This window comes from Typopeltis vanoorti, chromosome 23 (genome assembly GCF_054136105.1).
Source record: "Typopeltis vanoorti isolate ZY-2024b chromosome 23, IOZ_Tvanoo_1.0, whole genome shotgun sequence".
NCBI lineage: Eukaryota > Metazoa > Arthropoda > Arachnida > Uropygi > Thelyphonidae > Typopeltis > Typopeltis vanoorti.
The window spans coordinates 53,223,764-53,247,819 of record NC_143571.1 but is presented as its reverse complement, the minus strand read 5'-3'; the positions used below and the strand labels follow the sequence as shown (position 1 = coordinate 53,247,819).

The window sequence follows — 24,056 nt, the reverse complement described above, 5'->3', positions numbered from 1 at the left end:
TTCTTACAAATCTCTTGCTTAATAGGATTACTCATCCATTTGACTCCTACCATATTTATTCTTCGAATTCTCAGGACACTTTCTGATATTGCATCATTTAAGTATTGTTTAAATGCTTCCCATGCGCTTCTCATTCATCCAACAACTGATCCCATTCCACTGAACTCAGTATACTGCTCAGTTGGACATAATTTCCTACTTTGTAATTCAGCATGTAACCTTTTCTGAATAGAACATTCATAAACTTAGTCACTTCCCAAGTGAGTATCCTATGATCACTGTCAACAAATGGAGGCAGAATAGTTATGTCTTTAACTGAAATGCCCTCTGATACTATAATCAAATCTAACACGCTTTGACCTCTTGTTCCTTCTGTCACATGCTACTTGAGGAAGTTGTTCCACAGCAGCTCAATAAATTCATTTTCATTCTTCTCATGAGATTCTGCTGCTACTCAATCAATATTTGGATCATTAAAGTCTCCCATTATAATTACTCTTTTTGTGCTCTTCTTTTCTATTTGGTGATGCATTTCTTCATAACTAGCGATCGATCCACCAGGTCTGTAACAACATCACACTATGTAATTGATCTTGTTAGATTCCACCTCACACCAGATGACTTCAAACTCACTGCCACATGAAATACTGTTAGTAGTAGTAGTACTACAATCATGGGTCTCAACTCTAACTTGATACATCCAATATCATTAGCAGCATGACCCTCCTCTCCTATCATCTCAATCCTTCCTAAAGATACAGCATCCTTTACACTCAGTACCAGTTAGTATGTCTAATGTTGATAGCCAGGTCTCACTAATGCCTATAATCTGAGGTCCACATATTGACCAAGGCAACAAACTCTACCCCCTTTGTTTCTGATACTTTTAGCATTCGTGTATAGACATAATAATCTCCTACATGTTCTTTTGTATACTTTTGTCTGCATTCTGCATGACACAGTTGGACAACTTGCAGATCTCTATTCTTCTCTAGTGCCTTATACATGTAGACATCTTTGCACATATTTGATTCATTCGAACTGAACGAACACAAAGTCAAAATCATTTTCTCCTCATCAACATTTCCATGATAAAGTCCATTGCCATCATTAACACAGTTATATAACATTGTCACTCTTACACTCACATTCTCACCATTCTCACCAGAGAGTGGTTTACTCGGGAGTAGAGTCCACAAGACGGCCTGTGACTAGTGGTGTGCCACAAGGATCTGTTCTTGGACCACTGCTGTTTAATTTGTTCATAAATGATATAGGAAATGATCTGAGAGGAACCATTCATTTGTTTGCGGATGAAGCGAAGTTGGGTAGGGCAATAGTGAATGCAGATAACGTCAAAATTTTGCAGGATGATTTGGATAGATTGGAGGTCTGGGCTAAGGAGAATGGATGTCAGTTTAATGTGGCAAAATGTAAGGTTATGCATTTTGGAGTGAAAAGATTGGTGGCAGTTTACTGCATTGGTGGAACCCTGCTCCAGGAAATTGATGAGGCACGAGATTTAGGAGTGTTGGTAGATAAGGAATTGAAATTTAGGGGACACATTGCAAAAGTGACCAAAACAGCTCATCAAATCACTTGGTTGCTGAAGAATACGTTGACAAGTAGAGACAAGCAGGTTATTGTTCCTCTCTATCGAGCCTTGATAAGACCCCATCTAGACTACTGTGCTCAGATTTGGTCACCTAGGTTTCTTCTTGATGGGGAGGAGGTGGAGAGGATCCAGAGGCCAGTGACCAAGATGATAGCAGGTCTGTGGAATGAACCGTATGAGAACAGGTTGAGGATTTGTGGGTTGCAAAAATTGGTTGATAGGTGGAGGAGGGGAGATATGATTGAGACATTCAAATTACTGAAGGGTTTCTATAAAATTAATTCAGAAGATATTTAATTCAGATAAATTCAGATAATTAATTCAGAAGACGGTGTGGTGTGGAATTTGTGGACTTGTGGAATGAGTTTGATGGGCGAAAGGACTTATACAAGATGGATGGACTGGATTTGAATGGACTTGGTGTGCGGAGACTGGAAAAAGTGTTGCTGAATGAAGTGAAAATGGATGTGCAGAACCAGGGAAACTAGAACTACCAAGGAGGGGGGGAAGTGGATATCCAGACATCAGTGAGACAGTTGAGTGTAAAAATGTATATAATGTACCTGAGTCAGCAATAAGGACAAAAAATGGGAATGGGATATTTAGAATAACGCATCAAGATAGGGGTGGGACAAAGGGAACACTGCAATTCATGTATACTAATGCCAGGAGTATTAGGAACAAGAAGGAAGAATTTTTGGCCTTGATTGGCTCTTCCTGGCCACAGGTTATTGGCATTAGTGAAACATGGCTGATGGAAGATGATATAGTTAGTGGGATAGAATGTGTAGGTTATAGTATGTTTAGGAGGGACAGAGAGAATAAAACTGGGGGAGGGGTGTTATTGATGATAGCTGATGAACTGCAGCCAAGGAGAATTGAAGTATTGCAGGATAGTGAAAGGAGCTCATTTGAGGCTATTTGGTGTGAGATTGATACTGGCAGAATAAAATATACAGTTGGGTGCTGCTATAGACCAGGTGATGGAATAGATGGTGGAGATGGTATGCATAAACAAATTGATGAAATGAGTGGAAGGAGGGTAATTATTATGGGGGATTTCAACTATGGTAACATTGATTGGAAGGAGGAGAGGACACATGTGAGGAAGGAAATGGATTTTATTCAGTTATTAAGGGATAACTATCTGAAACAGCATGTAATTGAAAATACTAGGGGTGTGAGAGTGCTTGACCTGGTAATACTATTCGAGAATTTGACTGTAATGAATATGACCATGTTGCCACCTATTGGTGAGAGTGATCATAAGGTGACCTGGGAGGTGGCTAAAGGTGTGAAATTTGTGATTAAGACAGGGCATATGTGGAATTACCGTGCTGGCAAATATGACAAGCTTAGGAGATTGCTTGGATCAGTGCCATGGCATGTACAACTGCAAGGGCTCGACGTCGATAGAGCATGGGAAGTGATCAAAGAGCATTTACAAGAGGTTATGGCTGATTGTATACCTAAGGTCCAAATAGTGAAACAAGGAGGAGTTAAATGGATGAATAACACCATTAAGCTTGAGCTGCAAAAAAAGAAACAACTATGGAGGGAATTTAAAGAAAGGGGTGACCTGCAGGCACACGAATGGTATAAAGTACAGGCTAGAAGGGTAACGAGTGTGGTAAAAACAGCAAAAGCCGATTATGAAAGAAAACTAGCTATGCAAGCAAAAGAGAATCCCAAACAGTTCTTTCAATATGCTGCAAGCAAGAGAAAAACCGTACATGGCAAAATGATTTTAAGGAATGACGATGGTAAAGAGTTCACTGAACCAGTCGATATAGTGGAGTTACTGAGCGCGCACTTTGCAAAAGTATATCATCCAGGTGGTGACGTTGAAAAAATGAAGGAACCATTAGTTTATATGGGAATTGTGATGAATGAAGTGGAGGTGAATAGTCTATTACAGAACCTTAATGTGAATACATCTGTGGGATTGGATGGTATACCGGCACGGGTCTTGCATGAAGCGGCTAATGAATTATCAGTGCCCTTGACCATGTTGTTTAATCTGAGTCTCAGGTCTGGCTTAGTCCCGAAGGCGTGGAAAGAGGGGAAAATAGTTCCACTGCATAAAGGAGGATCCAAGACTATGGTTGCAAATTACCGACCGATCAGCATATCAGGAGTCGTTGTCAAGGTCTTGGAGAAAGTAGTCAAGGGAAAAATACAGGAATGGATTGATGAAAATGAGATACTGTACAGAGGACAGCATGGCTTTGTGAAGGGTAGATCATGCCTCAGTAACTTGCTCAAGTTTTATAACAGGGTGACGGCTGAACTGGATAAGGGAAATGGGTTTACAGTGATACTGCTGGACCTGGCAAAGGCGTTTGACAGGATACCACATGGAATTCTAATCCGTAAACTACAACATATGGGAATGGATATAGGGTTGGTGAGATGGATAGCTGGGTGGTTGATGGAGAGATATCAAAGAGTAGTTTATTCAGGAGTAGAGTCCAAAAAACGGCCTGTGACTAGTGGTGTGCCACAGGGTTCTGTTCTTGGACCACTGCTGTTTAATCTGTTCATTAACGATATAGGGAATGGTCTAAGTGGGACAGTTCATTTGTTCGCTGATGATGCAAAGTTGGGTAGGGCGATAGTGAATGCAGAAGATGTCAAAGTCTTGCAAGATGACTTAGATAGATTGGAGTTCTGGACTAAGGAGAATGGATGTCAATTTAATGTGACAAAATGTAAGGTTATGCATTTCGGAGTGAAAAGATTAGCAGCAGTATACCACATTGGTGGAACTGTACTCCAAGAGATTGATGAGGCCAGGGACTTGGGAGTGTTGGTGGATAGGGAGATGAAGTTTAGGGGGCACATTGCGAAAGTAGCTAAATCAGCTCATCAACTCACTTGGTTGTTGAAAAATACCTTGACGAGCAGAGAAAAACAAGTTATTGTACCTCTGTACCGAGCCCTGATAAGACCTCATCTCGACTACTGTGCCCAGATTTGGTCACCTCGGTTCCTTCTTGATCGGGAGGAGGTTGAGAGGATCCAGAGGCGAGTGACTAAGATGATAGCAGGTCTATGGAATGCACCATATGAGAACAGGTTGAAGATTTGTGGGTTGCAGAAACTAGTTGATAGGCGAAAAAGAGGAGATATGATTGAGACATTCAAATTGCTAAAAGGATTCTATAGGATTAATTCAGATGATATTTTTGAAATCAGGACTGGTGGTGGGAGAACTAGGGGACACCCATGGAAGCTGGGCAAGAGCGTGGTTAGCAGGGGTGTTAGAGCTGGGTTCTTTACTTTTAGAGTGGTAAATGAGTGGAATAAGCTGCCAGAGTCTGTTGTGGGTGCTATGACAGTGAGCGAGTTCAAGGCAAGGTATGATAGATACTGTGAGAATGTTGAACAGCTGTGTGAACATGATGTTTAGGGCCTCCCTCGATGAGTCTAAGGACTCCTGGAGTAGCCCGTGGTAATAATAATAATAATAATAATAATATTTTTGAGAACAGGGCTGGTTGTGGGAGGACTAGGGGACATCGATGGAAACTGGGCAAAAGTGTGGTTAGTAAAGGTGTTAGAGCTGGGTTCTTTACTTTTAGAGTAGTGAATGAGTGGAATGCGCTCCCTAAGTCTGCAGTGGATGCTGTGACAGTGAATGAGTTTAAGGCGAGGTATGATAGATACTGTATGAATGTCAAATAGTTGTGATGAATACGATTTGGGGCCTCCCTCGATGAGTCTAATGACTCCCTGGAGTTGCCCGTAATAATAGTAATAATAATAATAATAAATCTTTCCTTTATAATTGTTTCCCTGACTCTCTGTTGGGTATCATACCAGCTATTAGTTTCTCAAGACTCCTGATATTAAATGCATTCAGGTATAGGCTGTCCCTCTTATGCAAATCCAATCTTCCTCAAACTCACTTAACACATCCAAAACGTTGCATCCATTCCTTCTACGCAGCCTATGCATTGAATCATTTACCATCATAGCAATTCATTTTTGTGTGATTCTTTTTAGTATCATTACAGGCAGAGTTAATTACAATACTATCAACAAGATTTACTCAAAATAACCACCATTAGCATCGATCACAGCTTCAATTCTGCTTCGGAACCTCGAACAAGCTGATGCTACAGTCTCCCTGGGAAGGGCCGCAAAAACTGTTTTAATTTTATCCATTAACTGGGCTTTTGTATTACTGGAAGTGCGATTGGTGTCTTTTTCAACTGCGCCCCATACAAAATAATCCATGGGGTTAAGGTCTGGGGAGTTTGGAGGCCAAACATTTGGACTGGTGAAGTCGTAGAAATTTTCAGACAACCATTTTTGACTTTTCCCAGAGGTGTGGCAAGGGGCCGAATCCTGCTGCCATACATACGGCCTACCATTGCCTACCCTTGTTATCCAGGGCTTGACTACAGTTAGCAACTCCACGAACAAAGCCCGAATTCCAATGCCAGGGTTCTTCAACACCTGTTCCTGCAGATTTGCGAGGAATTCTGCTGTACGAACGCAATCAGATTGTCTGCTAGGGATCTTTCTTCTTGCTACATCCTCGTAGTCACCATTGCAAGTCTCTAGTTCATGCCTGATTGTTTTTACTGTATTCAGGGAGCATTGGGCAGCAGTCGTAATATCCTTATTTTGATGGCGGGCACGAATCATCATGATACAAGTTATTCTCTTCCATGATTCAGGTGGGTTCCAGCTATCCATCCTTTCTGACATCTTGTATATGAATGAAGAAGGGTCCAAACTTTTAAATGAAGAGAAGTGTGTGTTAATACATGTAACTTACGGAAAAATATAATTAATTATAAATATGTCAAATTTATCCCGAACACCCTGTATATATATACAGGGTGTTCGGGATAAATTTGACATATTTATAATTAATTATATTTTTACTTAAGTTACATGTATTAACACACACTTCTCTTCATTTAAAAGTTTGGACCCTTCTTCATTCATATACAAGATGTCAGAAAGGATGGATAGCTGGAACCCACCTGAATCATGGAAGAGAATAACTTGTATCATGATGATTCGTGCCCGCCATCAAAATAAGGATATTACGACTGCTGCCCAATGCTCCCTGAATACAGTAAAAACAATCAGGAATGAACTAGAGACTTGCAATGGTGACTACGAGGATGTAGCAAGAAGAAAGATCCCTAGCAGACGATCTGATTGCGTTCGTATAGCAGAATTCCTCGCAAATCTGCAGGAACAGGTGTTGAAGAACCCTGGCATTGGAATTCGGGCTTTGTTCGTGGAGTTGCTAACTGTAGTCAAGCCCTGGATAACAAGGGTAGCCAATGGTAGGCCGTATGTATGGCAGCAGGATTCGGCCCCTTGCCACACCTCTGGGAAAAGTCAAAAATGGTTGTCTGAAAATTTCTACGACTTCACCAGTCCAAATGTTTGGCCTCCAAACTCCCCAGACCTTAACCCCATGGATTATTTTGTATGGGGCGCAGTTGAAAAAGACACCAATCGCACTTCCAGTAATACAAAAGCCCAGTTAATGGATAAAATTAAAACAGTTTTTGCGGCCCTTCCCAGGGAGACTGTAGCATCAGCTTGTTCGAGGTTCCGAAGCAGAATTGAAGCTGTGATCGATGCTAATGGTGGTTATTTTGAGTAAATCTTGTTGATAGTATTGTAATTAACTCTGCCTGTAATGTTTTTTTGTCAATTCATTAAATTTAATAGATACAAAGAAGATTTTCTTTTTCCTTACGAAACTGTCAAATTTATCCCGAACACCCTGTATATATATATATATATATATATATATATATGTATATGTAATATTGACATCATTTAATATATATGTAATAAGTTAATAACTTAAACATGCATTTCTAAATCTGTTTATGTGGCACATTTTACAGACACATTATTATCAACCTTATTGGACACTAGTTGGTGGTGGTTTAAAGTCTGTTGAAAAGTCAGGAAAACCAATGGCCAGTGTAATTCCTAAGAATGTTGAATGGATAAAGGATAAGGTTGTAAAATTTCAACCAGAAAGAAATGCTGTATATACCAGTGAAGGGAAAGAGGTAAGTTTGTAAACCATTAAGAAAGATTTGGATGATTTGAGATATTGTAATTGCTTTATTGTATATCCTCAAGGAATATATCAAATAATGTTACATTATTACTATTTTGTTACTAGTAACCTATCGAGATTTTTTTTTTTTTTCCAAAATTGGCCTTTATTTATCAAGATTGTCTTCTAAATCACTTGTTTGTCTGTCATCTACTGCATTCACCTACAATATTTTGGTCCTTAAACTTTTTTGCAATTTTGCTAATGGTATGATCATATCATACCATTAGCAAAATCAAGAATGTGTACCCAAACATAATTCTTGAATATTAATAACTCAAAGTTCCTATCTAATATGTAGTTTTACTGTGGTTCTACCAAAGTAAAACAACACATTAGATAAGAACATATTAGATCTATTTCTAGTAGATAAGAGCTCTAGAACTGTTAAGTGGTTCCTATTCTTTGATCAGTATTTTATTTAACACTGCTTTGTACACTGCTGCTAGTCTTTTCGACTGATTTTCCTTATATCCATATAAATTTATTCAACAGGCTTCCTGCTATACTAGGCTTACTTTTGTTGTTCCACTCATTGAAAGGATATGAACCTATAGTATGCTAGTACTATTTGCAGGCAACTATTCTGTTATACATTTAATTTGTCATCTCGAATAAAAATTATACCCAAATAATTGAAAATATTACGCATTCTTATGGTTTTCTCTACTGAGAATATTATTATTATTACCCCAAGACCTCATGGAGTCAAAGACTCATCTGGGAGGTCCTTTTATCACACACACACAGCTCATCATACTGTGTTTTAAACACATTCAAACTCTTTGCAGACACCACATTCTCAGGCAAGGCATTCCAATCATTCACAACTCTGCATGAAAAAAACCTGCCTCTCACACCCTCTTTATAGTTTCCAGGGATGATCCCTGGTTCTCCCCTGATCTCCCACTATTCTCAGTAAAACTTCTCCAGCATTGATCTTATAACAACCCCTTACCAACTTGTAGGTCTCTATCATATCTCCCCTCTTCCTCCTGTCCACCAGACTGCAAATTACATCTTCTCAATCTTTCCTCATACTCGACATTCCAGAGGTCAGAAACTACCTTAGTCAGTCTCCTTTGGACCTTTTCCAACATCTCTTCATCCTTCTGAAAAGCCGGTGGTGACCAAATCTGGTTACAATAGTCCATGTGTGGCCTAATAAAAGCCTTATACAACGGAACAAGAATCTCCCTACTTCTACACGTCAGTGTCCTTTGCATCATTCCCATTTTAGATCCTTATTCACTATCCCCCCCAGATCTCTTATTTCCTCTACCTCCAACAATATATTCTCACTAAGCATAAATTCTGCATCCCATCTTTGTTTTCCAAATTTTAAAACCTTACATTTTGCAACATTGAACTTGCATCCCCATTTCCATGCCCAATCACTCGATCTATTCAAGTCATCCTGTAAGGCCACAACATCTTCACTACACGTCATGGTTCGTCCCAACTTTGCATCGTCTGTAAACAACCGGATATCTCCATCCAAATCTTCACCTATATCATTAATATACAAGTTAAACAGTAATGGCCCTAAAACAGACCCCTGAGGCACTCCACTAGTGACTTTCCTTTTCCTGGATATCGCTCCCCCATACAAACTTGTTGATACCTATCAGATAGCCAGTCTCCAATCCAGTGCACCAATCTAATATCTAACCCCATCCACTCTAGTTTGACTGTCAACCTATCATGAGGTACTCTATCAAAAGCCTTTGCGAAATTCAAGTTACTGTGTATCCTTTTCCTCTGTCCAAGGAAGCAGTCACTTTATTGTAATAAGTAAGTAGATTACTAAAACATGACCTCCCTTTAGCAAATCCGTGCTGTCCATCAAAGATAATACAATTGTTATCAAGCCAACTCTGGATCCTAGTTCTCACAAACTTCTCCAACAACTTAAAAAAACACTTGACACGCAGATAGGCCTATAGTTTGATGCTTGAGTTCGATCACCTCCTTTATGAAGTGGCACAATCTTGCCTTCCTTCCACTCCTTATGAACTTGACGAGAATGCAAGACTCATATTAAAAAAGTATGTAAAGACAGATGTCAACTCCCTGGCACATTCTTTCAGAATACATGGTGATATATTATCAAGTCCCACAGCCTTGTTAACGTCTAGTTTACTCAACTCCCCATACACCTCTTGCTCACCTACAGTCAGTCTCTCTTCCCCATCATCAACTGCTCTCAATACCTCCATGAAGTCACATTCACAAGATTGAAAGATCTTTATGAACTGCTCATTAAGTATTTCCACCACACATTTTGCATCAGCTATCTTTATACCATTTTCTCCAATCACTGTCATCCTTCCATAATTATTCTTTCTTTTGCTGGCTACATATCGAAAGAACTCCTTAGGATTCTTTTTGGCTTCATTAGCCAACTGCTGTTCATACCTCTCTTTAGTTACCCTCACCAACCAAGTCGCCCTCCTTGCTTGGTCTTTGTAGACCTCATGAAATTGGTTATTTCCACTTCTCTTATGCTGCCTCCACAATGCCCTTTTTCTCTATATCGCATGCTTAATTTCTTTATTCATCCATCTCACACCCACCTTATTTAACCTTCTCACCCTTGTAATACATTTAGTCATTGCATCTACTAAACAGTTTTTGAAAATCCCCCAAGCTTCATTGATCTCTTTTCCAGCTAACTCCTCATTCCACGCTACACCTGCAAGCTGTCTCCTGAGCTGTTCATAATCACCCCCCCCTTGTAGTTCCACATATATCCTTTTCTCACAGAGGTCCTCGACTGCTGGCAACCACCCAGGTAATCACCTCATGGTCACTCTCACCAATTGGTGGATGATTTGACACCTCATTTATAACTACATCCTCTGATGAGATGACCAAATCCAAGACCCTTAATCCTCGTGTGCCCTCTGTTACATACTGTCTGAGGTAGTTATCCCTCAAAAACTCAAGAAATGCATTTTCTTTACTTCCAGTTGCTATCTCATCATTCTAGTCTATATTGCCATAATTAAAATCACCCATAATGATCACCCTTTTCTTATTTACTTGGCTAATTTGATTGTACATTTCATTATCACCACCATCCACATTACCTGGTCTATAACAACATCCCACCAAGTATTTGATTCCATTCACCTCTATCTCACACCATACTGCCTCAAAACCACTGGCACTATTTCCCTCTTGCATCTCTACTTTATATGGACATAACTCTTTCTCTATCATCAGTAGCACTCCCCCTCTCTTTTTACCCTTTCTGTCCTCACAAAACACATCATACCTTTCCATCTCTATTCCTCTCAGGATGTCATCCTCTTCCAACCATGTCTCACTGATTCCGACAATCTTTGGGTGAACAGACACAATTAGTGCAACCATTTCATCTGTCTTGTTTCTTATACTTCTAGCATTTGTATACAAAAACAGCAGCTCATTTCTGGATCTACAGCTAGTTTCACTGATACCATTCACTCGATGTGATCTCTCCATGCTCGACTGGGGCCATTTCCCTTTCTGCTTCTTTATTTTAAAACCCTTTTCAATTCCAACTGTTTCCTCTTGATCCCTGGTCATCCCATTCCTTTCCTGCCTACACATGCTCACCTCCTCTTGGAGTATCCACCTTTCTCATGCTGTGTACTCATGCTGTGTCCACCCTGAGCCTCCCCGTTTCCCTGCTCCTCTTGCACACCCATTCTCTCATTTTCTATACTCATACCACTCACTTCCCCATTCATAACTACCTCTTCAATCTCTCCTGTCTTACTCTCCCGCTCTTCCACATCACTTCCCACTCGATCTGATTCATTCTCTCTCTATTCACTTCTCTACGTTCCAGCAGCAGTCTTTCCAAGCGACTCACACCATAACCACTCAAATGCAGTCCATCGCTCCCATACAGCTCACTTCGTCCCACAAACTCATTCCACACATAAACAAACTGTACTCTCGTCTCCTCACACACTTCAGCCAGCATATCATTCATAATCCTTGCTCTCCTCCTCATTTCACCACAGTCATACCTTTATCCTTCTAAGCAGCCTCCTGATATCCATTCTGACACACTCTTTTCCTCTCCCAAATCATTCGTACCTATTAATACTAAATTAAGGGGATAAAAATCCCTTATTATTTTACAGCCAGTATGCGAAACTCTAAGATAGAAAACTACGATCTAAGAGTTTCGTGCCGAAGAACTGTTGGCGAATCCCAGCGTAAGTGACCGCCCGGTAGTATAACACCAAGGCAACTCGAAGCAAAGGTGGAGCAAGCTCCCTCACTATCCTTGATATTTTCTCATAATGTAAAAATAAACAGCTCCTAGGAGATGTAATACTGCTTTACATTATGAGGTGAGGTCACTACCCAGACCGGCTTCAACCTTTTTTGAGGTCTCATCAGTGAGTAACTAGACCTGGATGATATCACAGTTTAAGTGAAAAGAACTTGCATACCTTCACTATATGAATGCCTGAAAGGTGTGCCCATATATTATGTTATAACTAAGATGAAAAGCCAAACGGCTATTTTTTCTGGCGAAGGTAATTAAATTAAGGGGATAAAATTCTCTTATTATTTTACAGCCAGTATGCGAAACTCTAAGATCGAAAACTACGATCTAAGAGTTTCATGCCGAAGAACTATCAGTGAATCCAAGTGTAAGTGACCGCCTGGTAGTACAACACCAAGGCAACTCGAAGCAAAGATGGAGCAAGCTCCCTCACTATCCTTGATATTTTTTCATAATGTAAAAATAAACAGCTCCTAGGAGATGTAATACTGCTTTACATTATGAGGAGAGGTCACTACCCAGACTGGTTTCAACCTTTTTTGAGGTCTCATCAGTGAGTAGTTAGACCTAGATGATATCAAAGTTTAAGTGAAAAGAATTTGCATACCTTCACTATACGAATGCCAGAAATACTATTAACTCTTTTGCTCACTCCTGCCTCATATCCAATGCCTCAATCACTCTACTCATTTTAGCACCTGGAAAACATACCTTGTGCATTCTATCCTCCAGCACACCTTTAATAATGGAGTCGCCATACAACGCCACTCGCTCATCTTTCGTTAACTCTTTCATGCCATCATTATTTATTTTAATAGTTTAACCCAAATTTTCTTAATTTCATTCAGCATCCATTTCATTTTTTGCCTCATCCAATCCAATTCAACTTCCGAATCTCGCGACACATTCTCTCTATCATTCAATCTTTCTAACTCTCGACCCCCTCGTCTCACTTTCACTCTCATTCATCCTTCTTTGTTTCCGTACTTTCGCTATCATTCTTCCCATTTTCACACTCATTCATCTTTCTTTGTTTCTGTACTTTCAGTCCAACATGCGTCGAATTTTCGCTATCATTCATTCTTTTTTTGCTATCATCCATTTTTTTTATTTTTTTCACTTTCGATTTCTGCAACATGCCATTTCTGGTTTCATTCGTTCTCTCAATTTCGTTTCCTTCCGCCACTCTCACTTCACTTTCGTCCCTTTTAACATCTGTTACGGTTTTCAAATCGCTCTTTTTCTCTTTAACTGATTTTTTAACATTTTTTCGACTCTCTTTCTTACCATCCTTCTCTTTCAAACGTGCACTTATTTTCACCGCGACAATCTCGCTACTAACACTTTCTGTCATCAATTTCATCTTTGCATTCATCAATTCCTCATTCAGGTCACACTTTGCACACACACCCTCCTTCCATTCTCACCAAATATCCACAAATCATTTATCTAATCGAAAGAATACATATAACAAACCTCACACTTAACGAAACAACTGAAATCGACAATGCTGCTGCCATTTTTTGCAGGTTACTAAGGCTAATAATAATGATTTCGTAATCAAGTTTTGGCAAAAACCCCCCCACACACTAATAAAACCAGTAACGCACAACGTTTACAACCTCTCTCACTCAAACAATTACGCATATATATATATTTAATTATCCCTAGAAAACTTATCCCAATCAGGAGCTCTTCTTATACATGTCACTGCACTTGACTCATGAGTGCCCTCTTTCTTAATTTTTTATTTCTTAATTTCTTAATTAATCCTACTGTTCTTATTTTATTTCTTAATTTCTTAATTAATCCTACTGCTGATTTTCACACCAAATTTGTCACATTAGCTAACAACTATGAAGACTTTATAAATTTATTTGTAAAAGGATTTCAAAAGGGCCTGGAATAAAGAATTAAGATTAAATCTTTTAATCTTAATTTGCTTTTGTTTATAAATTGGTCTATATTGATCATAAGGATGCAGGCAGTGTACATCTCTATCTTACACTTGATTTAACATCAGACCATTTTATGCATTCTTCCATTCTAAATGCAGATTTGCAACTTCAGATTGGTATTCCTAGTTTAGGAAAGCTTTTACATGCAAGGACCTCTCTGTTTGAGATTCATCATCATTATATATGACCAGCAAGTTGGCCCAGTAGACAGTATCTGGCATCCTGCATGTTATGGGTTTGAAATTCCATTGTGTGATATAAATTTCTAAAAGTTTTTAGAGGAGATAATTTTTATTTTTTGATATGAGACTAACTGCTTATTGGAGTTCTGAAGTGTTTTGTCTCTAGAACATTAAAATAAATAAATAAATAAAATAATATTAATAACATTTAAGCCTAATCATGTATCAGCATTTCTAAGTTTATTTTACTTCTTGGTATTTTGTTGATATCCTGCAGTCATCCTTGGTGGTTTCAACTCACATAGTATGCTATGGGGATACTTTAATGATGATAACCCAGACCTGCAATTGACAGACTGGATGTTAGCAAACAACCTGTATGACAGCAAGCAACCCAGAACTTTTAAATCTGGAAGATGGAGTTTAGAGACAACTCCTGACATCTGTTTTATTATTAGTGATATGACAGGAAGCCCCTATCACTTCAACCTACTGCCTCTTTTTTCCCATAGCCAGAAGACCTAATTAGTGTAGGACATATAATTCCCAAAATAAACAGCTTCCCAGTATCCTGATGGAATCTCAGAAAGCAAACTGACTAAAATTTACTGAATTCATTGAAAACATCAACATCATTTTACCTGCAGTTGATAACTATGAAAGATTCACTAAACTACTCATAGCATCTGGAAAGAAACACATCCTGAGAATTCAGAAAAATCTGCACACCATGCCAGTCAACTTAACGTTGTATTCTTTTATGAAATATAAATTACAGAACCATCAGACACTGCTTCTCCTCTTAAGGTTCTTGGATGATGATAGAAGAGCTAGCTAGCATGAAGAAATGAACAACCTCAACTTTACCAGATCAAGTCGCAAGGCTTGGTCACTTCTTTGTCGATTGGGAGGCACCAATACTCCAAACAGAACTAAAGAAAAAGTAAACCCTAATAGTATTGCAAAACTCTTAGCATGAAATAGCTAAACCCCAAATATTTCCACAGACATCAAAAAAGAGATCCATCGTCTTTATAAAAAAAGTTTTCTTATCGTGTCCTACCTCTACAGCAAACTTCAATGTAGCAACTATAGATGAAATTGATGCAGTATTCAAACTAACTAAAACAGCTAAAGCTCCTGGCATTGATGGCATTCTTCCAGATTTTTTTTACTCACTTTGGCCCAAGAGCAAAATCCTGGCTATCTGATTTCTTCTCTACATTAATAAATGATGAATGGCTCTCAAAACTTTGACATGAATCAAAGATAATAGCCTAATAAGTCAACTGATGACTCTAATTACTACTGCCTCATAGCATTCTGCACTTCTTACAAACTTTTTGAAAGATTATCCTCTCTGGAATTTCTCCAAAAATAGAAGCCATCATCTTACTCAGTGAACAGGCTGGGTTTAGACCTGGGAGAAGCTGCTTTGATCAGGTCCTAGCTTTTGCAACCAATATAGAAGCTGGATACCAAAAGGGTTTAAAAACAGGTACTGCAGACTTCATAGACCTAACATCAGCTTATGACGCATATGGAAGAAGGGATTTACAGTATAAAGCAGCTCATATAATCAACTGCCAAAAAACACTAAAGTTACTAGAACAAATGCTCTCCAATAGGAAAATTAAGGTTCATCTGAATTCGCAAAAAAACAGAACATTTATCATACATAATGGATTGCTACAAGGATCTATCCTCACCCAGCTTTATTCAGCCTGTACATAAGTGATATCCCTTCACCAGCTGGTCAAAAGTTTATCTAGCTGATGACATAGCCATTGCCACCCAAAATAGTACCTTCCAAGGCCTTGAGGAAACATTGATCAAAGATCTGAGATCGCTAGGTAGCAGGTTTTTTTTAACCCTGCTAACTCCTGGAAACTCTGGTTTTTCATCTCGCATACAGACAAATCAGCCTTTAGGACACATGCAATTTACAGACAGAAATTACTAGTGGTGATGAGCAGTAGATGACATTGGTGTAGAGATAGAGACAGAGTTGTAGAATAGGTTCCCTTCCTCAGTGAGTCTTTGGACTCCTTGGAGGTGTCATGAAATAATAATAATAATAATAACCACAAGGCTCATAGAAAACTAAAAATAAACTTTGCAACAGGACTCTAATCCATGAAAGTAATACTTTCATGGATTAGAGTCCATGAAAGTATTACTGTTACCTTGGTGTTCACACTTGACTGTAGTCTAACTTACCAAAAACATTTTGAAAAAACTAAGTGAAAGGTAGCTGTAAGGAACAGTATCATAAACAAGTTGACAGGCACAACTTGGGGTTGTAATGACTCAACTTTCAGACAGCCTTCACTTTAGCCTTCCATATTGCAGAGCATTGTTTGCTCATTTGGAGCCGAAGTCACCGCATGACTCTCTAGACACGCTTCTTAACATAACAATGAGAACCATTTCTGGTACCTACCTTACAATCTACTCTTCTTCCATAGTTACCTGTTCTTTCCCACATCCCCCCTTTATGCTTCAGAAGAGAAGCTACCATCAAAGGAATAAAGAAAATCAGAAATGACATGCATCTTCCTATTCATTAAGATTAACCTCCAGCACACTGTCTTGCCTCCAGATCTCCCATATAGCTTCTGGAATTACCAGATGATGTTTCCCAGTACTGGTGAAGAAGATTCTGGAATGAACAACAAACTAGTACCTCATGATAGGATTCAATCTACCTCAGCATCTCTGGAGTTGGCTAAACAGATTTTAGGACTGGACAAGGATGCTATGCCCACTTATTACATCTGTAAGGAATTTCACAGTCATCATTTTTGTGTGTGTGTGGGGGAGTCCCGTGCAGACTATGCATGATATCACTGGTGGCTGCTCCATACACTCATTTCCTGGAGGCCTCAGTAATTTGCATTTACTCCCAGACAGTACCATTAACTGGCTAACTGAATTCTCAGTCTGTATATAGATTTGCTCAACAATTTCTTGTATTTTCCCCCCACATGCTAAATAAATAACTAAATTATGTTGGCACAGAGGCGTAGCTAGGGAGAGGAAGAGGGGTCGGTCCGCCCCAGGCAGCACTTTGAACCTTTTTGAACTTTTGCAGTTAATTCTAAAATACAGTCTCGAGAACTCATTTCCAAATATTGTAATACTACTGCGAATTTTCCTTACAATTGCTGTAAGTGTTGCTAGTTGTAAGAGGAATTTTTCTAAATAAAATTGATTAAGAATTACCTACATTACTACGAAATAGACTTAGCCAATGTAATCGATTTTGCTAACAGAAAAGCAAGAAAAATAACATATTAGAATGTTGAAATTAAAATTTTACTTCAAAAATAAACATAGTGTTTTGATTTATTTCCTTATATGTTGTTTTGACTTTTTTGTAGTATTTTTGATGTGTATTGAGAGGGATGGCAAAAGCTCTAGCTAGACCACTGTGTTGGCAGCTTGAATTGGTGTATAAATTACACCTTTTGATTCTGGCTAGTTTGAGTGATTTCAAATGAGCACACATGAGAATTTCTTTGCACTGATCTGCTATAGGTCTTGTTTGTGGTCTTTTCTGTGTGAGTCACATATACATGTATGTGAAAATTTTCAATATATGACAAATAGTCAGAGAACCAGGGGCCATCCATGGAGGTTGTGTAAGAGTGTGGTTAGTAGTGGTGTGTGGACCAGATTTTTTGCACGGAGAGTGGTGTGTGGCCAGAATTGGTTGCTAGTTCACTGACTTTGAATGGATTCAAGGATTTGTGTGTATAATGGTTGATTTGGGTCCTCCGTGATGAATCTCCAGACTCCATGGAGATGCCATAAATAATAATAATTATAATTGATATGTATATTAAAAAAAAAAAGGGGAGAGGAGATACAAGAACCTATAGTACATCAGTGCCATATGTGGGGTAAACAAATAGTGTTTTGGAGGAGTAGTGTGGAAGGTTGGCAGTAGTGAATTTCTCTTAAAATAGCATAAATGCTATAGAACTTTAGCTGGGACTTTTCAGTAGTTTATCACGTCTATCCTTTACTACATCAGGCATAATGTGTCAGAACAGCTTCTACTTCATGAGGTCGAATAGAACATCGCTAGTAATAAAACGGTTTTAATTGGTAAACTGTTCAATTATCTGTGCTTTTTTTTTAAAGTATTATTAACATCAGACCTTCATGAAGTCAAGACTCATCATGTGAGATCAATATTTTAATGCAAAAAGATCACTGAACTGTATGTTAAACCCATTCACAATTTCTGCACTCACTACAGTTTCATCAGTGCATTTCTCTCACCAACCAATCTCCTTGCAAGGAACCTGCTTCTCACACTCCTTATACAGCTTCCAGGGATTGACTTCTTGTTCTGCTCTTGTCCTGCTCTACTCTGTCAAAAATCTTCACATTAATCGATAACAACCCCTCACTAACATATATGTTTCAATCATATCCCCCTTCTATTCACATGGCTCTGTCAGTTGCATGCCTCAATCTGTCCTCATATTCCACATTTCATAGATCTGACTCTGACTTATTGAACCTTCTCTGGATACTCCCTAAGAGTTTCAAACCTCCATGAACTTTATGGAGTTCATGGAGTCCACTGGTTGGTGAGAAGAATGCATTGCCTGAAACTGTAGTGAGTGCAGAAACTGTGAATGGGTTTAAGATACGGTTCAGTGATCTCTTTGCATGAGAATGTGGACCTCATGTGATGAGGCTTGACTCCATGGAGCTCTGATGTTAATAATAATTAAAAAAAAAAAGTACAGATAATTGAACAGTCTACCAATTAAAATCATTTTACCGCCTCCATATCATAATAATAATATCCTTATCCCTCTTTGAAAACTAGACAATCATATATGCACATGTTAGTCCATATGCAGCCTGATCAAAGGTGGCCTGGTTGGCCTGAGTGGTTAGTGTACCTGCTCTCCAACCATTAGGTTGTGGGTTTGAATCCCACTGTGTGCATGGATGTAATTGTTACATCCTAAGACATCTTAAGACAGCTTGATCAAGACTTATACAGGGAAACACATAACCTCTTTGCATTGCCGTAACCCATTGTTGATGTTTTTTCGATTTTAGCAATGTAATCTATAACTTCAAGTCTCTGTTCATCGTCACACCAGATCCCTCATCTCTTCTGCTTTCTCTTTTCTCTACATTGGCAAACAGATGCATATCTCGTTGAACAATAATGGCCCAAAAATAGACTCCTGCAGCACTCTATTAGTGACCTTCTTCTGGATACCATTCCTCTATACAAAACCCGATAATACCTATCTGACAGCCAATCACCTATGTGACTTGCTAGTGAAATACCTTGGCACACTGCTGTAAGTGCATCTCCCATATCCAGTGAATTCATTGTCTTGCTGTTATAACATAAGCAGATAGCTAAAACATGATCTTCCTTTAACAAATCAATGCTCACCATAAAGGCCTGGTTGGCTGAGTGGTTAGCTTGTTCACTCTCCAGCCAAAGACTGCAGGTGTGAATCTTGTTGGGGGCATGGATGTTTGCGATTGTCCATGAAAATACTAGTGGGAGTTGGTGGTGATGGGCAGTACATGACGTTGGCATAGATGATGTGGTTTGCTGTAGTTGGATTGAGTGACAGAGAGTTGTAGAGTAGTTGCCCTTGCTCTGAGTCTCAGACTAATTGGAGGTGTCACGTAATAATAACAATAATACTGCTATTATCAATCCAAATGTGAATCCTAGTTGTCATCAACCTCTCTAATACCTTAATTACAACTACAATTATAATAGATTGCCCTATAATTTATTGCATTAGTGGAAATATTTTTCTCACATTCCACTCCTTTGGAATTCACCCTGTTGCAAAACCTATGATGAACAGGCGAATTAACAGGGTTGCTGTTCATTCCCTGGAGCATTCCTTAAGACAGTGGTTCCCAAACTGTGCACCGTGACGCCCCAGGGTGCTGTGAAATATTCCAATATTTTCACCTATTGAGCTGTTTTGCAACACTACACTGAAGACAAATTTGACAGCATGGAACTAACTAACTTTTGGATATCAGTAAAAGATGAATATCCGCTGCTAAGTGGTAAAGCTTAGCGAATCTTAATTCCATTTGCGACGTCATTTTTCAAAATCAGTGTAGAACAGGAAATGAGGGTGGCTGTGTCCAATATGATTCCAAGATCTGAGATGTGCATTGAACAACAGCTCACCCGTTCTACTAATTAAGATTTATTTATTCAATGATTTGATTGTTCAAAATATGTACTAATTTAATACTTTTTACATAAATTGTTTGTGAATTTGGAATACGTGTTTCATTTATTTTTTTAACTTAACCTACCTAATTACACCAACTGGACACTGCAACTGTTAGGTAGGCCTATATTCTGACTTGGGGCGCCATGAACCGAAAAAGTTTGGGAACCACTGCCTTAAGACATGCAATAATATATTGTCAAGTTCTACTGCCTTATTAATATAAATTTAAATTCCTCATTTACATCCTGCTCATTTACTATCGTTCTTTCCTTCACCATACCTTCCACACCTCATCTTCTCATACAGTTGCATTCTCAAGGATGAAGTACCCTGCGCATTGAATACTTCAACATGTCTTCTACATCAATTACTAATCTACCATTGTTATCAATTAACATTATCCTCCATAGTCATTTTTAATTCCACTTGTCACATATTGAAGGAGCTCACTAGGATTTTTCTTAGTTTGGCTGGTTATTTTCTGCTCATACTGTACTTTTGCTGTCTTTACTAATCAATCCGTCTTCCTGGCCTTTTCTTTGTACCCTTCATATTGATTATTGCCAACATACATCTTGCCTTTCCTGCACATTGCCTTCTTCCAGATTTCATTCTTACTCTCTTCATTTATCCAGTTTACTCCTATATTATTTAGCCTTTTCACCTTTGGAATATATTCAGAAGTTCATCATTATCTCTAATACCTGAGTTTGTAGAGAGCAAGAATACTTAACGTAGGTAAAGGTGAATGTCTAAGTTGGCATCCTAACCATCTCAGTTGATTTTTTTTTTATTGTTTCTCTTAGGGGTCTTTGCTAGCTTTCTTCTAGAATGATGGTATTAGGAATGCAACCTTATTATGTATACCCTAGTATTGTTCGAGGTGTGTTGTCCCAACACTGTTGATGTTGTTAACTGCGTGTTGAGTAGTGATGGTCTGTGTCTAGGCACCTTATGTAAATATGGCTCAACGTGGTTTTGTACAGAAGAATTTTAGTGTTTTTTGTGATGAGATTGGATTTCCAGATATTAGGCTTTTGTGGAACTGAAGAGCTTTGTGTTTCCTTCCACTATGTCAGTTAGAATATTGATGTAGAAACCAAGGTATTGAAAATCATTTACTTATTCAAAAATGTGGTCTTTTAGCCTAATACTTCCTTCTTTTCTATTCTTTAGGACTTGAGTTTTACTGCTGTTCACTGCCAATCTGATCAGTACTGCATTTTTATATAAATTATCTAAGTGGTTTTGGGCAATCTGAATGTTAGTCAATCAATAAACATCATCTGCAAACCAGAGACAGCTTATGTGGATTTGTTTTGCCAAATCTTTGCGAGTTATTTTGTACTCATTTCTTGTGAGACATAATTAAGGGTAATATTGGAAAGATATAGTGCCAAAGAATACCTGAAGAGCTCTGGTAGAAATGGGAAAGCTCTCAATAATCTCTCCATTAACCATCACCCTTGCATGGTTACAGGTAGTTCTAATACAGTTCTGCTCTTGTTTTGATTATTTCAAGGGAATGTCATAATAACCGGAAATTTTGAACATCCTTTGTCTGTTGATTGAATCAAAAGCTTTTGATAAATCTATGAAGTTTAAGATCATGAGAAGGTTTTTTTATGTCCTGCTCCATCTACCAACCTTCTAAGGCAGTGGATGTGTTCGTGCTTCTGTTTTTCAAGAGACCTGTTTAATTTTTGAGTAGAAGTGGTGTTACATATGGTTCAATTTAGTTTAGAAGCATGCTGTTATAGATTTTCAGTGTGGGAGGAAGTAATGTGATTTCTCTTTAATTTTCTGATTGTTCATATTGCTTTTTTGGGTATTGGTATTATTAGGCCTTCACTTCACTTCACTCCAATGTCATGGAATATTGGATGTAGCTCTAGCTGTATTACAGATATTTAACAGTTGTTTCCCTCCATGTTTAATTAATTCTGCTGTTATACCATCTAATCCAGGTCCTTTCTCATTCTTTTTGGGTTTTTAGTGCACTTTTAAATTCCTTCAGGTTCCATTTGACTTTGCATAACACCATATTTTCTCTCATCTTCCCAGTCTATTCCTGCAAGGGAGTACCACTGCTTTCATCAACCCCAAAAAATCTAATTTCCATCTAATTTTCTTACTTTCCCCAAGAACAACACACAGCTTTCTTCTGTCCTCAAATGTACTCCAAGCATCCACATAATTCAGCCTCTTTTTTTTACACATTCTTACTCTCATGCCATTCATTATTGATGCTCTTGTCCTCAACTCTGGATTATCATATCTAGGTAACATACTTACTCTCTTCTCTCTTGCACTCTTCTGCCACATAATAATAATCATTATTATAATTCAGGTCTCAATGGAGTCAAAAGACTCATCGTGGGAGGTTCTTCATAGGAAACACAAAGTCTATCATACCACTAATTGAACTCATTGACTGTTCTTGCTCTCACCACTCTATCAGACAGCACATTCCATGGTTCAACCACCCTCCATGCAAAGAAACCACTCCTCACCCTCTTGCTCACAGCTTCCTTTCGTAACTTCCAGAGATGGCCCCTTGTCATCGCTCCTTTCCTGCTGTTCCACCAAACGAAAGAACTCCCCAGTGTCAACCCTGTAACTATCTCTCAAAAGTTTAAAAGTCTCAATCATATCACCTCTCCTTCTTCTATCTACCAAACAATGCAATCCACATTCCCTCAGTGGATCCTCATAAATAACATTGTATAGTCCTGAAACCATCTTTGTTATCTTCCTCTGTACCCTTTCCACAGTTAATTTATCCCGTTCAAATCCTAGGGGCCAAATTTGAAAACAATAGTCTAAGTGTGGTCTGATCAGGTTCTTATACGATGGAACGATAACTCTTTTTATCTCTGCAGGTCAGTGTCCTTCTCAGTATTGCAGCAATTCTCTGGGTTACCTTCACCACCTTTGCAATATGTTCCCTGAATTTCAGTTTTCTATCAATCATCACCCCCCCCCCCAGATCTCTTGTCTCCCTACTTCCTCCAGTACAGCTCCTCCAATCGATGTATCCCAAACTTCAAGACTACATTTTGCTGCATTAAACCGATACCCCATTCATTTGCCCATCTGTCTAGTTTATTCAAATTTTCTGATGGACTGCCACATCTGCACTATTACTAATCACCCTTCCCAGATTCACATCATCTGCAAACAACTGAATATCCCCCTGCAATCCATTGACAATGTCATTGATTTAAACAATAGTGGTCCTAGTACTGAGCCTTATGGGACCCCACTTGTAACCTTCTGCCTCCTTGATATTGCTCCACCAGATACATCTCTGATACCTATCAGGCAGCCAATCCTGAATCCAGTTGACTAACCTGACATCTAAACCCATGTGCTGCAACTTAAATCTCAGCTTATCATGTGGCACCCTGTCAAATGCCTTTGCGAAATCCAAAAAAATGGCAGTATATGCCTTTCGCCTCATCAACTGCTCTTGTCACTTTATTATAAAAGGCAAACATATTACTAAAGCAAGAACTCCCCTTAACAAATCCATGTTGACTCTCACAGATAATATCACCCTCATCTGCCCAATGCTGTATGTGTTCCCTCACTAATTTCTTCAAAATCTTAACAACTACTGATGAAACACGAACTGGCCTATAATT

General features: G+C 38.7%; 1 protein-coding gene across 3 annotated transcripts in view; it reads left to right on the top strand.

Annotated features, from left to right (window-relative positions):
- Sqor (Sulfide quinone oxidoreductase) overlaps positions 1-24,056 on the top strand; it is a 124,480-nt gene that overhangs the window by 32,949 nt on the left and 67,475 nt on the right. For all 3 annotated transcript variants that reach the window (XM_090413140.1, XM_090413141.1, XM_090413139.1), the window contains exon 3: positions 7,504-7,674. In XM_090413140.1, the coding sequence (XP_090269266.1) occupies positions 7,504-7,674 (171 nt within the window). The remainder of the gene's footprint in view (positions 1-7,503; positions 7,675-24,056) is intronic.